The following is a 15,744-nucleotide window of genomic DNA, read 5'->3' on the forward strand; positions in this document are numbered from 1 at the left end:
TGAATGATGACCAGGGATAACTATTTACTAGTACTTTTACGATTTCTTGTAACTCTGTAATTTTCCCAATATTTGTTAGCTATATGTTTTTTCCTGTATTAGTAGTAAAAATTGTTTTTTCCTGTACCAGTAATAAAAACTGTTCAAAATCTAAGTGCAATGTGTGTGCTTATTTTGGTACAAACTGGGTAACAGTTGTGAATACTCTGCAGCAAATATGGGAAGAAAACAACTCAGGTGGGAAAACGGAGAAAAGAAATCAAGTACTTGACATTCACAGGAGGTAGGTCATAATATCTCAGAATCCAAATCTGTAACCACTGTTGACGCTAGCAGTTGGCTCTCCTTCCAACACGCGCTGCCCCCTCCCCCCAACCATGCTCCCAACCCAATCCCCAGGTGCACAACAGGTCAAGCGGATCACAGAGCCTTTTTCAACTGTGGATATACAAATGTTGGTTAAACCAGTCACTAGGCTGAGACATACTCTCAGACACTTGCCTTGTGTTATAGGACCCTTAAAAAAAATATTTTACGATGCCACGGGTCTACTAACTAAAAAGCCCTGAGGCTGCCCTAAGAAACATCGGGGAGGCCCTGATCCTTCACAGGGGACGTCAGGTATGTGCACCCTCACTAGTGGTGATGCTGTTTCAACAGGAAGTCTCAGTTCTGTTTTGGGCTACCACTGTATACATTCAGTTTCTCTTTTAAGATTAAATGCCCAGCATATTTTACTCAGAAACTTGGTTATAAAATTAGTATTTCTGTAGCAGTAACTAACTTTATAAATTTACCGTTCATTATCACTACATTTATTAATCCCAGAAAAGAAACAAATTCTTGGACCCCAAGTATCTGTCCAGACACTTCAGAGTTCAAGTGGTAATGCACTCTTAATCACATCTCCTGTATTCTGTGTATTAGTACCTGCTATTGAGTCATCTTCGGGTAAACGAACCAGAGTATAGCATACTCCCGGTTGATTGTAAGGCAGGCTGGGGGCTGGGACACAACACAGCACTTCATAGGCCTCCGACGGCTCCACCTGCACTGTCACTTTCTCCAGGAGCTGGTCGTTGAGAGTATTGGTACAGTCAAACTGAAAAGTCATCAAATGGGAAAGTTATGAAAAAAAACGGTTTTCAAGTAAATTGTTTCTTCCTCCCCATAACCCCCGAGTCACTTCTGGAATCCATTAAACCTTCTCTCTCTAAACACCATGCATGTCTCCCCCTAAGATTTTTCTTGAGACAACAAGGATAAGCTTATTCTTGAGGTCTTTCTTGTTTATATTATTCACCAGTGTTTTCCTCTTTCCTGAGGTTGAGTTCTACCAAACAAGATGGTAGAAGTCTGACAGCTGGCTGAGAATCGAATTGAAATCCAAGTTTTTGGAACAACACACTTAATTTACCCTGATATTAAGTGATGATCATTTTTTCACAGGTTATACTTTATGCTGGCCAACTTTTTCAGACATTTCAGTTTTATGTCCTTTTAAGTTTAAATCATCAAAAGTTTCCCATCACACAAAGGCATCTCTCTAGCTATGGAGTTAGGAAAGAAAACCAGAAAAATGCTGGCAAGCTGGTTCTCTATAAAAGGAACCAGAATCAAAGACTAAAGGAGTTCAGTCACTCTTTGCAACCCATGAACTGTAGCACGCTAGTCCTCCCTGTCCTTCACCAACTCCTGGAGTTTACCCAAACTCATGTCCATTGAGTCGGTGATGCCATCCAACCATCTCATCCTTTGTCGTCCCCTTCTCCTCCTTCAATCTTTCCCAGCATCAGGGTCTTTTCCAATGAGTCAGTTCTTCGTATCAGGTGGCCAAAGTATTGGGGTTTCAGCTTTAACATCAGTCCTTCCAATGAATATTCAGGACTGATCTCCTTCAGGATGGACTGGCTGGATCTCCTTGCAGTCCAGGGGACTCTCAAGGGCCTTCTCCAACACCACAGTTCAAAGGCATCAATTCTTTGGCATTCAGCTTTCTTTATAGTCCAATTCTCACATCTATACATGACCACTGAAAAAACCATAGCCTTGACTAGACGTACCTTTGTTGGCAAAGTAATGTCTCTGCTTTTTAATATGCTGTCTAGGTTGATCATAACTTTCCTTCCAAGGAGCAAACATCTTTTAATTTCATGGCTGCAGTTATTTACTTAAATAAAATTTAATTTCACCATCTGCAGTGATTTTGGAGCCCAAAAATATAAAGTCAGCCACTGTTTCCCCATCTATTTGCCATGGAGTGATGGGACCAGATGCCATGATCTTAGTTTTCTGAATGTTGAGCTTCAAGCCAACTTTTTCACTCTCCTCTTTCACTTTCATCAAGAGGCTCTTTAGTTCTTTTTCACTTTGTGCCATAAGGTTGATGTCATCTGCATATCTGAGGTTATTGATATTTCTCCTGGCAATCTTGATTCCAGCTTGTGCTTCATCCAGCCCAGTGTTTCTCATGATGTACTCTGCATATAAGTTAAATAAGCAGGGTGACCATTTATAGCCTTGACATACTCCTTTTCCCATTTGGAACCAGTCTGTTGTTCCATGTCCAGTTCTAACTGTTGCTTCCTGACCTGCATACAGGTTTCTCAAGAGGCAGGTCAGGTGCTCTGGTATTCCCATATCTTTCAGAATTTTCCACAGTTTATTGTGATCCACAGAGTCAAAGGCTTTGGCACAGACAATAAAGCAGATGTTTTTCTGGAACTCTCTTGCTTTTTATGATCCCAGCGGATGTTGGCAGTTTGATCTCTGGTTCCTCTGCCTTTTCTAAAACCAGCTTGAACATCTGGAAGTTCATGGTTCACATATTGCTGAAGCCTGGCTTGGAGAATTTTGAGCATTACTTTGCTAGCGTGTGAGATGAGTGCAATTATGTGGTAGTTTGAGCATTCTTTGGCATTCATTGCCTTTCTTACGTACTGGAATGAAAACTGACCTTTTCCAGTCCTGTGGCCACTGCTGAGTTTTCCAAATTTTCTGGTATATTGAGTGCAGGACTTTCACAGCATCATCTTTCAGGATTTGAAATAGCTCAACTGGAATTCCATCACCTCCACTAGCTTTGTTCATAGTGATGCTTTCTAAGGCCCACTTGACTTCACATTCCAGGATGTCTGGCTCTAGGTGAGTGATCACACCATCGTGATTAACTGGGTCAGGAAGATCTTTTTTGTACAGTTCTTCTGTGTATTCTAAACTAAAGGAGAATTAATACTAAATCCCTTACCAGAGCCAGTTATGACACTTCTCTCACCTGGAACACAATGTGATTGGTAAACATGTGCTTGACACAACGAACAAAATATTCTGTCTCTGCTTCTGTAAGTTGAACAGGCTCAGAAGACTTGAACAAGGGTCCTAGATTCATAAACTCAGGAATGGCAGCCAGTTGCTCTATCAAGAAAAAAGGAAAGAAAAGAAGGAAGCAAAATAAGACAAGGGAAGATATTACTCTGGGTAGCTAAAATGTTTTAAGAACACTCAATTAATAATGTGTCCCGAAGCTTTAGTGAAGTAATCTTTTAAGTAAGAGTTTATACTGTTAATTGGGCTTCCCTGGTGGCTCAGCTGTGCTAAAGAATCTGCCTGCAATTTGGAAGACATGGGTTCAATCCCTGGGTTGGGACGATCCCCTGAAGAAGGGAAAGGCCATCCACTCCAGTATCCTGGCCTGGAAAATACCATGGACTGTATAGTCCAGGGGGTCGCAAAGAGTCAGACACAACTGAGCGACTCTCACTTCACTTCACAGTTAATTACTAAAAGCAAAAAATAAAAAAGAAACTCAATTCCTAATTTCATCTGATTTGAGTCCCGTTAACTAAGATACAGGGTAAGAACAACATTCTCAGTAAGCTGACAACTGGAAATTGCCAACTCCCACAGATTCCAGTAGTCCTAACAACAGGAAGCTATGACAATAAATTATATTCAGTCATATAAAGATTTCCCATACTGAGAACTAATAAAATTGAATAAAAAGTGGGGGCCTTCATTATAGTTACAATGCCTAGGGAGCTGGGCTACTTCCTCTACACATCAAATCATCATACCTTGGAAAATGTCTTGCCTGGAAGGAGCCAGCTTCTCGGGCTTAGTGGACACCAGTGTGATTTCTACAGAGACAGGGATGAGCAGTTAAGTGAGCTTTCCCTCCCACTATCAAGTCAAACATGCATACAGGAGATGACGACAAAAACTTGCAGCAGATATATAAGAGCTATTGCTAAATCATACCAGGAGGTTCTTTGTCACGCTTTTTGGAGAGACACTCAAAGTATATTTAGTGAACGTACTTCATGAAATAAAGCAAGTTCTAAAAATACAGAATTTGCTTTTATGGACCAGAATATTTTTAAAAATTACTCTTAAAAGAAGGAACGGTTTATAAAAACAAATCTCGTTATTCAGATAGGAAAAACTACTTATGTAGTATCAACAACAACAAACTGAAAATGTTGAGGGCGTAAGATCTTTCATTTTTGGTTCGAACCACTATACGCTTTGTCCATTTATTTTTTAAGCCTCCAAAAGAAAAATTAACTAAGAAGTTAATCAAGATCACAAAACAAAAATAGGAGGTGACAACACCACTACAGCTCTGAAACACTGACAACTAACTTCAAAAGCTCTAACACTCAGCATTAGAAGAATCTTTCATTCTATGTCACACTTCATATTCTTGCTTTCATGGGAAAATACAGAAAAAATTTTAAAACCCTAACTTTAAAAATATCATTCATCTTAGTTCTATAAGATTTAGAAGGAGTGACCATTAAAAGAATATTAGAAAAAATATGCCAACAGTGTATTTTCTTGGTGTGAAACTATGAACAGTTTAAAAACAAAGTGTTCTCATTACCTGCTTTCTGTTCAAAGACAGGAGCCGTAGCAAGAGGAATAGATTTCATATCAAAGGGCTTTTCTGAAGGCTCCAGCGTGTACTGGTGTAAGGCTTTTTCCATCCCTGGTACAGAGACTGTTAGACCTATGAAATAGAAAACTCTCAGCACTAGAATTTCTTGCCAATCCTAGGACCCAGACAGGCCCAGATTTGTAATATTTATTTAAGCTTTCTAAATAAAACTATAACCACAGGTTTATAAGCTAAATTATTAAAGAATATAGGCACTTATAATTCCATCTGAGGAAGCACAGGAGCTGAGCATACATATTTGCAACAAAATGGAAGTATCTTCCAGAAAACAAAGCAACAGAGCCATGTGGAAACAAAGATAGCATAAGAAAAGGGAAAAAGGTAAACCCATCCAAGAGGGAGCTCAGAGAGAACCAGGAACAAGCAATATTCTTTGGACTTTTACATACTTTTAGGTTTCTCTAGAAATGGAAGTGCATTCTGAGACAGAAACCAAGCATTCTGCCTAGTGAAGCCAGCTCATATGCAAATCATGAGATATGCTTCCAAGACACCACTTGTAGAACAAAAGTATATTTGTCTCCATTCTTGGCTCTCACTGACCATTGAAGATATATGTAGCATTCAGAGCCATCTGCCTCTGCTGCAGCACATTCAGATAGAAGGTAGCTCTATCCCGTACCTCATCATCAGTATCCATCATACACCTGTCCAGGGGATACAGAATAGGCATGTCATAGCACTCTAAAAGATATCCAGAGCTTTACCACTATGCCTGACAGACACGATCCAGGCCATCTGATACTACCGTAATACAAGAGCTCAACCACAGCCAACAGTGGCTCCTAAAATCTCCATACATCCTGGGTATTCTGAATTGGTAAAGAAATGGTATCATTATGAATCAGAAGCACTACATAAGTAGGCATTAAAATGATGAAGAACACAGTAGATAAGATAGCAGTTTGGAGTCTGTTCTTTGATCTGCAACCACATGACCTTGGTAAAGATTTAGACTTCTACAAACTAAAAACTGGCAATATTAGACTTTCCAAGGATACTAAAAAGGATTCCAAACCCAGGCACTGATATTACTCAAATGGCAATTTGTTTTATTTAAACCAGCCAGCTTTTGGCTTATAATTTTTCTGCTTCAATTGCAAGATGTAATCACGGAGTGTTTGCTAAAGCAAGTCTTTTCCTCATCAACTAGGGAGTTAAGGAGACCGTGAAAAGCTGGTATTTTCAACTCTACACAGTGAAGTTCTTTGAAGTTGGCCTCTGCTATACTAATTGAGGCACATGTATTTAAGTCACTTTCTCAAAATCATGCATGAGAAATTAGAAGTCAAATTTTGTATGCACTTAGCACACGCAAAATTACCAAAAGTACAGAAAACACCATTTGCCCCTGACTTACTCCATCAGTTCTACTCTTAGGCCCTATAGGCATTTGATATGGTACAATGAGGAATTATCTATTCAGTCACATGGCATTCTGTTGTTTTTTTTTTTTTAAATTCTTTTAGTTACCTTTGTAGGAGTACTAGGATGCTTGGGAGAAGATTTTCATTCTGAGCCCCAAATTTTGCCAAAGCACTCACAGCAGCTATAATGGAGCATAAAATGAAACAACATGAATATTGACTTCACAGAGATAAGCAATAATTATTAAGAAAAAAATTAGAGAAGTTTCCCCATGTTCGGTTGAAATAAACTCTGTTTAATCGTGAACTTCTTGTTCTTATTTCCTTGATCCATTGAAGCATAAATAGAAATAGAAAGTGGGTCCAAGAGAGCTCTGAATAAGAAAACTCTCTATGCATTGAGGATAAAGGATCATATGTATTTTTTATATGAGCTATTCTTCAGTCTGACTCCTTACAAGGAGCCTGGTGGATTACAGCCCATGGGGTCGCAAAAGAGTGGGACACAACTTAGTGACTAAAGAACAAAACAAACCTCAAACAACCAGCCCCACACATAGGGGAAAAACACCCAAAACTCTATTATTAAAATTCACTGTATCAACAAAGATTTATTCCTTACTTAACTTTTGTCAGGAGTTGTGCTAAGTGCTGAAGGTATAAAGATAAAAGATGTAGCCCCTGACCTCAAGGAGTTGTAGTTTAGTGGGAAAGACAGGTGTAAATAGATAGTTACAACATATTAAATCCATAGTAGAACCATATCCTGGATACTATATGAGCAGAGAAAGGAACATTAAGTCAAAAATGGAGAAGACAGACAAAGAGCTCACACTTACTACCTGCACTAAAGCTTGCAGAACAAGTAGAATTAGCCAGAGGAAAAGGCAGGAAAAGAGTATTTGAGGGAAAGAGAAGTAAAAAGTAGCAAGGCCCTCAGGACAGAGAATGAAGTGTGGAATGATTCTGGGACTGGATGCAGCCGAGTAAGGCTGAAGCACCGGACCTGCACTGGAGAGCAGGAGGAGACAAGTGAGAGATTAGACACAAAACAAAAATAGGTTCCAGTGTAACCTCAAAATTATTATTAACAGGAGTTAAATGCAGGATGAATCTGTGTATCTGCAGCAGGGTGTGCTACACTAAATTTGTGAGCAGATTTTGTATGCAACGTCCATTCTGGTAGCAGAGTGGAGAATATACTGGATGTGGGTGAGCATACAAGCAGCTGGACTAACCAGACATCTGAAATGGATGGGAGCCTAGCAAAGCCCTCAGAAAAACTGAGAATAAAAGAGAATGAAGAAATACATATTGAGGGGACAGAACGGACAGAACTTTGCCAGAAGGTAGATGAGAGTTAAAAAACAATGGAATAAGGTTCTAGTCTTGCAACTGAGTGGACAGTATAGATAAGGATTTCTTTTGGGATAGTTTGAATTTCAAGGTGAATTTGAAGTGCCTGGGACAGCTAAACATACAAGTTCAGGAGAGAGACATGACTACAATGCCACAGCGTATCAGCAGAACTCTGAAAATGATCACAAGAATGTGGATGTTGAGAAGACAACCCCCTAAAGAAAACTAACATTTTAAGGAATGGAAGAGAAGCTCTGTAAAGAAGACTGAGGAATGGTAGAAAGATGCAGGCTATTTGTGGAAACCAAGGGAAGAGAGTTTCATGAAGTATTTAGTCAACAGCCCATCAGATTGACTGAGGTGAATAAGGATAAGAACATTAAAGTGTCTAACTTGATTTTCTAGCTAGCTTTTAAGGATTTAAAAAAAAAAAATTGCTTCAGAAGATTTTTAAGGGAGAGAGCAAGATTATAGGGAACTGAATAGAAAATGGAAAGTAAGTTCAGAGAGGCAGCTGGTAATGGCTGCTTCAAGGTTCTGTAACAGGAAATATGGTCAGTACCTAGTGAGAGACAATGAATCAAATGAAGGCCTGTAGTTTTAACAGGAGAGATTTGGACCAGTTCACATGCTAAGGAGAAGGAACAATTAGAGAGAAGGAAGTAAAAAAATTCCTAAGATCTGTTCAAAAAGCCACTTACAAGCTACAGTGGGAGACAAATTTCAAAGACATTCATACTTGAGGCCTTAGCTGAAAAAAAGGATGACACCATCAAAGTCTTCTGTCAATTTGAAGGTCAAGGGTTATTTGTCTCTGATACAAGGCTGAAATCAGGATAGAAATTGGAATACAAAGAGAAAGCTGTATATCTGAGGCCTAAGTATGCTCCAAGATCCCACCACCAAACAGACATTGCAATGTCATTTTCCAATTTCATTACCACCCCCTTGAGTTAAGTATTTCCCAAGATTACCAGTTATGCTCATCATCAGTGCTCCAATTACTCACCAGCTCTGACGGCCTCATTCTCCAGGACAACCCTATTAAAAATAAAGCGGATATACTTGGAGGGGACAGGTGTTCTGGGGCCCTCTTTGCCCAACAAGTGTAGGATCTTTGTAGCCAGAACAGTGTGTTCACAGTCCTCGATGAATTCACAGAGGTGGGCTAGACCTGCCTCTTTACTTTCAGGGTTCTCTTCTACAATGTGGATTATGCAGTCCACGATGGCCCGCTTATATTCAAAGCCTCCCTGGCAAAAGAAGAAAAACTGCCATTCACTCTGAGGGCACTTTTTGGAAAAATTATTTTACTCCAAGGCTTATGATGTAACATTCAAATTTCATTCCCCTTCCCTTCTGAAAGAAACAAAAATGTTTTTTCCCTCCAAGTGGGAAAGTCAAAAGCAATAATATGTTTAGCAATAAAACAGAAGCTAGAATTGAGAATATTATTTGATAGGCATGCTGAGATGATAAGGAAAGCCGCTTTAAACACTAGGGTATAAGAACTGAAGCGAGCAACTTCCCACAATTACAAAGCAGTCCACCTACATCGTCTCGGAGCATGTTGGAGAGGAAAGTCATCATGACGCTGTGCTTTCGAGGGTATTTCTGGCAGAGAGCACTAATTGCCTGTACAACCACGACCTGTAGAAAAACAAACAAAAAGGACATGCCCCTTGTATAATGGCTGTACAGCTACCACCTAGAGAAAAACACAGAAAGGGCGTTCGTCTTCAGAACTTTAGCTACTTAAGCATACATTCCCTCTTATTTACCACAAGCCAAGAAGGTACCATAATTAACTAAAATGACAATAATGGTTCTTTGTGAAAGAAAGTCAAAGAGGAAAGGAAAATAGAAAGAAGAGTAAAAGTGAGGTGCATTCAAGAGATCCCTCCCTTTGCTCCAAAGCAAAATAAGCTTCGAGCATATTTTAACATTTTACATTTAAAATTTTCACATAAAAATTTTAAAGTGAACAGTAAAGATAAAAAAAAACTTAAACAGACTGCTTTCCAGAGAAGAAACAAAGAAAGTCACCAAGGAACTACTTCACAAAATGGTTTCTAGGAAATTTTTACCACAATTTTAAAGACCAGTGTCAAGAAGTAAAAAGGATGTGAGACTTTTATTCTACTTGCAAACTGTATAGACTACCATAATTTCATGGATTCTGGAAGAGAACACAAGGATCCCGAATGAGAGATGAAAGACAGTTATTTACTCACAGCAAAAGCAGTAGCGAGTGTATCGGCATTTGGGGCTCAGTTTTCTGAGCCCCAATACCCACAGGATGAGGCAAAAAGGACCAGATAACACTTGAGCCCACAGTAGGCAGCATTACAGGAGAATCTGAGATATGGAACTTGAATATTTGACAGTGGGCAGTAAGCATGCCAGTCATTTATTCAGAAGGGAAACATCATCTTTATTACACTGGGCAATAAGCATGTTTGCTTTTTGCTCTATAGGGAGGACTGACTGTCTCTTCTAGGGCTATATGGAAATCTGCCCTTAACTACTTAAGGGAGATGCTTACATCTTTTGAGATTGGAAGAAACTTTGTACTATACAAAGGGAACAAAACTGATAAAGTAGGAAACAAAGGGCAGTTAGTGTGTAATTTGCTGGGTGTGCAGAAATGCAAGAAATGTATGGAGACTGGAGAATTGTATGGAGACTGGAGAATAACCAGACAGTCCCAAATCTATGTATGTTGTTTCAGAGCATAGAATATGAAGGGAAATAACTACAATTGTTATGAAGCAATGACATATAAACCTAATAAAGACAGTATATGTGCTAAAAGAAAAATTATAGATGGAAATCATTTGTGAATATTGATACAAAAATTCCAAGTGATAATTGGCTAACAGACTCCAATCCTACGGTAAGAAAATAATATCCCATGATGAAATGGAATGTATACCAAGCATGCAAGAATGGTTTGACATTAGAAAATTAAAATAATTCATCAATATTAATGAGTCTAAGAAGAAGAAGAATATGACAGAATATAACTACATCCACAGATGCTGAAAAGCCTTTGATAAAATCCAACACTTATTTCTAATAAAAATTCTTTTTTTTCTTTATTTTTGGCTGTGCTGGGTCTTTGTTGTGGCACACGGGCTCTTCATTGCTGTGTGTGGGCTTCCTCTAGGTGTGGCAAGTGTGGGCTAGTTGCAGTGAGCAGGCTTCTTGTGGCGGTGGCTTCTCTTACTGCAAAGCACAGGCTCTAGAATACATGGGCATCAGTATTTTTGGTACATGGGCTTAGCTGTTCCATGGCACATGGGATCTTAGTTCCTGGACCAGGGAACTGGATGTCCCCTGCATTGGCAGGTGGATTCTTAACCACTGGACCAGGAAAGTCCCTTAAAAATTCTTTAAAACATAAGATAGGAATGGATGGAAACTTTCATGTTACGCACATACACACACATACTCCCTCAATCCTGTTGGCAGCATATTACTTAACAGAGAACCCCAAGAGCCATTTGCTTTAAGATCAGAAACTAGAAAACGGTGCTACTATCTTGACTATTATTTGACATTATTCTGGCACTAATTAGCCAATGTGAGTAGACAGGAGAAAACAATTGAGGAATAAAAATTAGAAAATAAAAGACAAAATCATCTTTATTTATAGATGATATAACAAAATAATGTGGAAAACTTCAGAGAATTGATGATAAAACTAACTTAATAAAATAATTCAGCAAGGTAGCAGGTTGTAAAGTTAACATGCAAAAATAATACTACTCATACACATGAATAATAACTACTTTAGAAGATATAATGAATAAAAGAAGATTTATAATAGAAACAACAATAAAGTACATAAGAAAAGAATTTTTAAAACATTCAAATCTAATATAAAAATACCATAAAATATTCATGAAAGGCACAAAAGTAGATTTAAATTTTAAAATATCCTTTGTTCTTGGTTAGGATATCTCAACATTATTATTTATTCTCCCCTAAGAAAACTTATAAATTTAATGTGATCTCAATAAAAATGCCAATAAGATTTTTTAAACGAAGCCACTAGATGAGCTAATACTAAAGTTCAAAAGAAATATAAGCATGTAAAAACAGCTAAGGAAAATAAAGAGCTATGAGAGGAGACTCAGTTCAGTTCAGTCACTCAGTCGTGTCCGACTCTTTGCAACCCTATGAACTGCAGCACGCCAGGCCTCCCTGTCCATCACCAACTCCCGGAGTTCACTCAAACTCATGTCCATCGAGTCGGTGATGCCATCCAGCCATCTCATCCTCTGTCGTCCCCTTCTCCTCCTGCCCCCAATCCCTCCCAGAATCAGGGTCCTTTCCAATAAGTCAACTCTTCGCATGAGGTAGCCAAAGTACTGGAGTTTCAGCTTTAGCATCATTCCTTCCAAAGAAATCCCAGGGCTGATCTCCTTCAGAATGGACTGGTTGGATCTCCTTGCAGTCCAAGGGACTCTCAAGAGTCTTCTCCAACACCACAGTTCAAAAGCATCAATTCTTCAGTGCTCAGCTTTCTTCACAGTCCAACTCTCACATCCGTACATGACTACTGGAAAAACCATAGCCTTGTCTAGACGGACCTTTGTTGGCAAAGTAATGTCTCTGCTTTTGAATATGCTATCTAGGTTGGTCATAACTTTCCTTCCAAGGAGTAAGTGTCTTTTAATTTCATGGCTGCAATCACCATCTGCAGTTATTTTGGAGCCCCAAAAATAAAGTCTGACATTGTTTCCACTGTTTCCCCACTTAGTTTTCTGAATGTTGAGCTTTAAGCCAACTTTTTCACTCTCCTCTTTCACTTTCATCATGAGAGAAGACTAATAGATATTAAAACATCCTTACAAATTTTTTAAATATTTAATACAAATTTTTAAAATATTTAGTTAAAATATTTAATACAAATATTTAAAACAGTGTGTGGTACTAATGTATGAATAGATAAAGAGAACAACAGAATAGAACAGAAAACCTCCAAACAGACACAAGTATTAATACATATGGAACTTTAGTATATGGTAAAAGTGATATCTCAGATACAGGGCAAAGACAGCCCTTTAAATAAAATTGGGGGGTGGTGGACAACTGGATAGTCATTGGAAAACTGTAAGATCCATTTCTCACATGTATACCTGTGATGGATTCATTCTGATATTTAGCAAAACTAATACAATTATGTAAAGTTTAAAAATAAAATAAAATTAAAAAAAAAAACCTAATAGATCATATATTTAATATGAAATTATACATATACTAGAAGAAAACATGGGTGAATTCTTCCCCCTCTCCACGGGTGAATTGTTATTACTCAAAAGCCCAATGCAGTAAAAGAAAAGATCAACAAATTTGCATAAAAATTAAAAACTTGTGCATGACCAAAGTATCATGAGAAAAATCAAAGGACAAATGACAAATTGGGATAAAACATCATAACACATTTCACAGTTAAAGAACCAATATCCATAATATACAAAAAACTTTAATAAAGGAAACAAAAGACCAAAAACCCTACAGAAAATTAGAAAAAGACATGAGCAGACAATATTCAAAAAGAAATTAAATGATCTTTAAAAATATGAAAGGATGTTTACGTTCCCTCATAATAAGAGAAATTCAAGTTAAAACTACACTGAGATACCCTTTCTAGTCCATCTGGTTGGAAAAACTTCAAAATACAATATATGTACTCTACTGGTAAGGGTATGGGGAAACAGGCTGGTAGAATTTAACATTCTCTAAAACTACATACTTATCTACTCTTCAGCCTAGCATATGAACTTCTAGAAATTTACCCTCAGGACACACCACCAAATTTCAAGAAAACATAGATATAAGGTTGTCCACTGCAGCATTATCTGTAATCACAGAATACTGCAAAGTATCCAAACGTTCACACATAGGAGATGCATTCAATAAACTACAGTACAAAAGGAACTTCATAACCTCCCAGTTTCCCAAAGATTCAAAATGTCTACTTGAATACACAGGCTAAGTTGGTTTTTTAAAAGTAGGTAAATACGAGAAGAGAGTAAGTAGGGTCAGTTATACCTCTTGACTGAGAATTAAATAAAAATGAAGGAATAAAATCTTTTAACTTTAATTCATCTAACTAAAATTTATTGCTACTTTGATTTTCTTTGACACATTCTCACCAGTTCTACTCAACACTGTATTGGAAGTCCTAGCCATTTTAATAGGACAAGGAAAAAAAGGAAAGGTACTTGAATTGGAAATGAAGTATCTATTCACAATAACATGATTATTTACATAAAACAATCCTAAGGGATGTATATAACTACTAGAACTAATAAGGGAACTCAAAAAAAAGGGAACTTAGCAAGAATATTGAGTTATGGGAAAGTTAAAAAAAAAGTATTATTAATATAATAGTAGTAGAAACAATGAAATAGAAATGTTAATAAAATGGATTTTTAAAAGCATAAAATATTTAGATATTAACTTAACAAAAGATGTGCAATACCTCTAGAGTAAATGCTATGAAACATTGCTCAGATAAATTAAAGAAGACCTAAATAAAGGGAGCGATTTGCCATATTCATGAACTGAAGAATAATTATTAAGCTGTTAGCTTTCCCCAAATTGATTATAGATTTAACACAACTCCAATCATAATCCTAGAAGGCTTTGTTTTACAGAAATTATAATCTGATTGTAAATTTTATATGGAAAGCAAAGGAATAAAATATTACAAAAAATGAAAAAGTTGGTAGACCACACATTTAAGAGGTACCATGAAGCTACATTAATTGATATAGTCTGATACTGGCATAGGACCAACAAATAGTTCCACAGAATGTGATAAGCATCCCAGAAACATACCTGCAATTATATGTGTATCTGCTTTTTAGACAAAGATGTCAAGCACTCCAGTGGGGAAAGAGAAATGTTTTAAATTATGCTGGAATAACTGGAAATCACAATGGAAAAAAACCTGAACTTACACACAAATATTAATTCAAGTTGGATCACAGACCAAAATGTAAAAGCTAAAACTGTAAAACATTCACAATAAAACATGGCAAAGTATCTTGAAGACTTAGAAAAACGTTTTTGAGGACACAGAAAGCAATAACTGGGAAAGAAAAAAATTAATAAATTAGACTTCATGAAACTTAAAACTTTTGTTCATCAAAAGACACTATTAAGAACAGAAATGTTATGATAAGCCAGAGACTGGGAGAAAACATGGTCATATTTAAACTCCTACCTTGAACTCATCTGAGATTTCAGACACAAAGGATGATATCTGCTTCATGAGCCTGTCCACACTGCTCTCACTTCCTGTTTTGAGAAGCGTAGTAATGGCCAGGGTAGCAATGCTTCTGTTTGAGTCCGTGATCAAGTTTTCTAGGTCCAGATTGCAGGCAGTAACAGCAGAGGGGTGCTTCATTGCCACCTTGTCGAAGGGCAAGAAAAAAATTAAGCAAACTGCTACTAACAAAGACCAGAATTTTAAAAAATAAAAGGAAAATATGAATTTTATTTAATGTAAATGGCTTTAAAAAATCTAAATGAAACAGCATAAGTTAAAAAATAAGTATTTCAAGATGAATGCTTCGGATTAATAAAGTATGCTATATTATTTGATAAATGATTAACTGCTAGTTATAGTACTGCATAGAACTTTATCTTCACAGGTTTCTATAACCTTTATAACAATATCATAGTCTGTCTTTTACTACATTTGGACTGTTTCTCCTCGTAGTATATGTGTTCATAGTTATCTATTCTACTAGATGTTAGGATCTCTGAGAGTAGGAACTAGAATGATAAACATTGCTCAAACATATTTAAACTTAGTATCACTTACAACACTTGTGGTATTTAAGCAAGCAAACTCCAGCCAAATTGGATTGGACATGGCCACTAAAACATGTCTGTCATTGACCTGATTCTTTGCTTTTATTGAAGATGTTCACCTCTCTGCCTAACCCAGTACTGATATAGAATCCTTTACCATACAATGCTAAAATTTTGAAAACTCAGCAAAGTACTGGCATCAAAATTCACTTCACAGCATAACAT

General features: G+C 37.3%; 1 protein-coding gene across 2 annotated transcripts in view; it reads right to left on the minus strand.

The window, feature by feature from the left end:
- The window catches only part of COPG2 (COPI coat complex subunit gamma 2), a 188,818-nt gene that overhangs the window by 99,668 nt on the left and 73,406 nt on the right, over nt 1-15,744 (minus strand). For both annotated transcript variants that reach the window (XM_061414724.1, XM_061414725.1), the window contains 9 exons: nt 14,927-15,115; nt 9,238-9,333; nt 8,693-8,936; nt 6,431-6,506; nt 5,501-5,604; nt 4,883-5,008; nt 4,074-4,136; nt 3,275-3,414; nt 931-1,102 (listed from right to left, as the gene is read on the minus strand). In XM_061414724.1, the coding sequence (XP_061270708.1) occupies nt 931-1,102; nt 3,275-3,414; nt 4,074-4,136; nt 4,883-5,008; nt 5,501-5,604; nt 6,431-6,506; nt 8,693-8,936; nt 9,238-9,333; nt 14,927-15,115 (1,210 nt within the window). The remainder of the gene's footprint in view (nt 1-930; nt 1,103-3,274; nt 3,415-4,073; nt 4,137-4,882; nt 5,009-5,500; nt 5,605-6,430; nt 6,507-8,692; nt 8,937-9,237; nt 9,334-14,926; nt 15,116-15,744) is intronic.

Source organism: Bos javanicus, chromosome 4 (assembly GCF_032452875.1).
Source record: "Bos javanicus breed banteng chromosome 4, ARS-OSU_banteng_1.0, whole genome shotgun sequence".
Taxonomy (NCBI): Eukaryota; Metazoa; Chordata; class Mammalia; order Artiodactyla; family Bovidae; genus Bos; species Bos javanicus.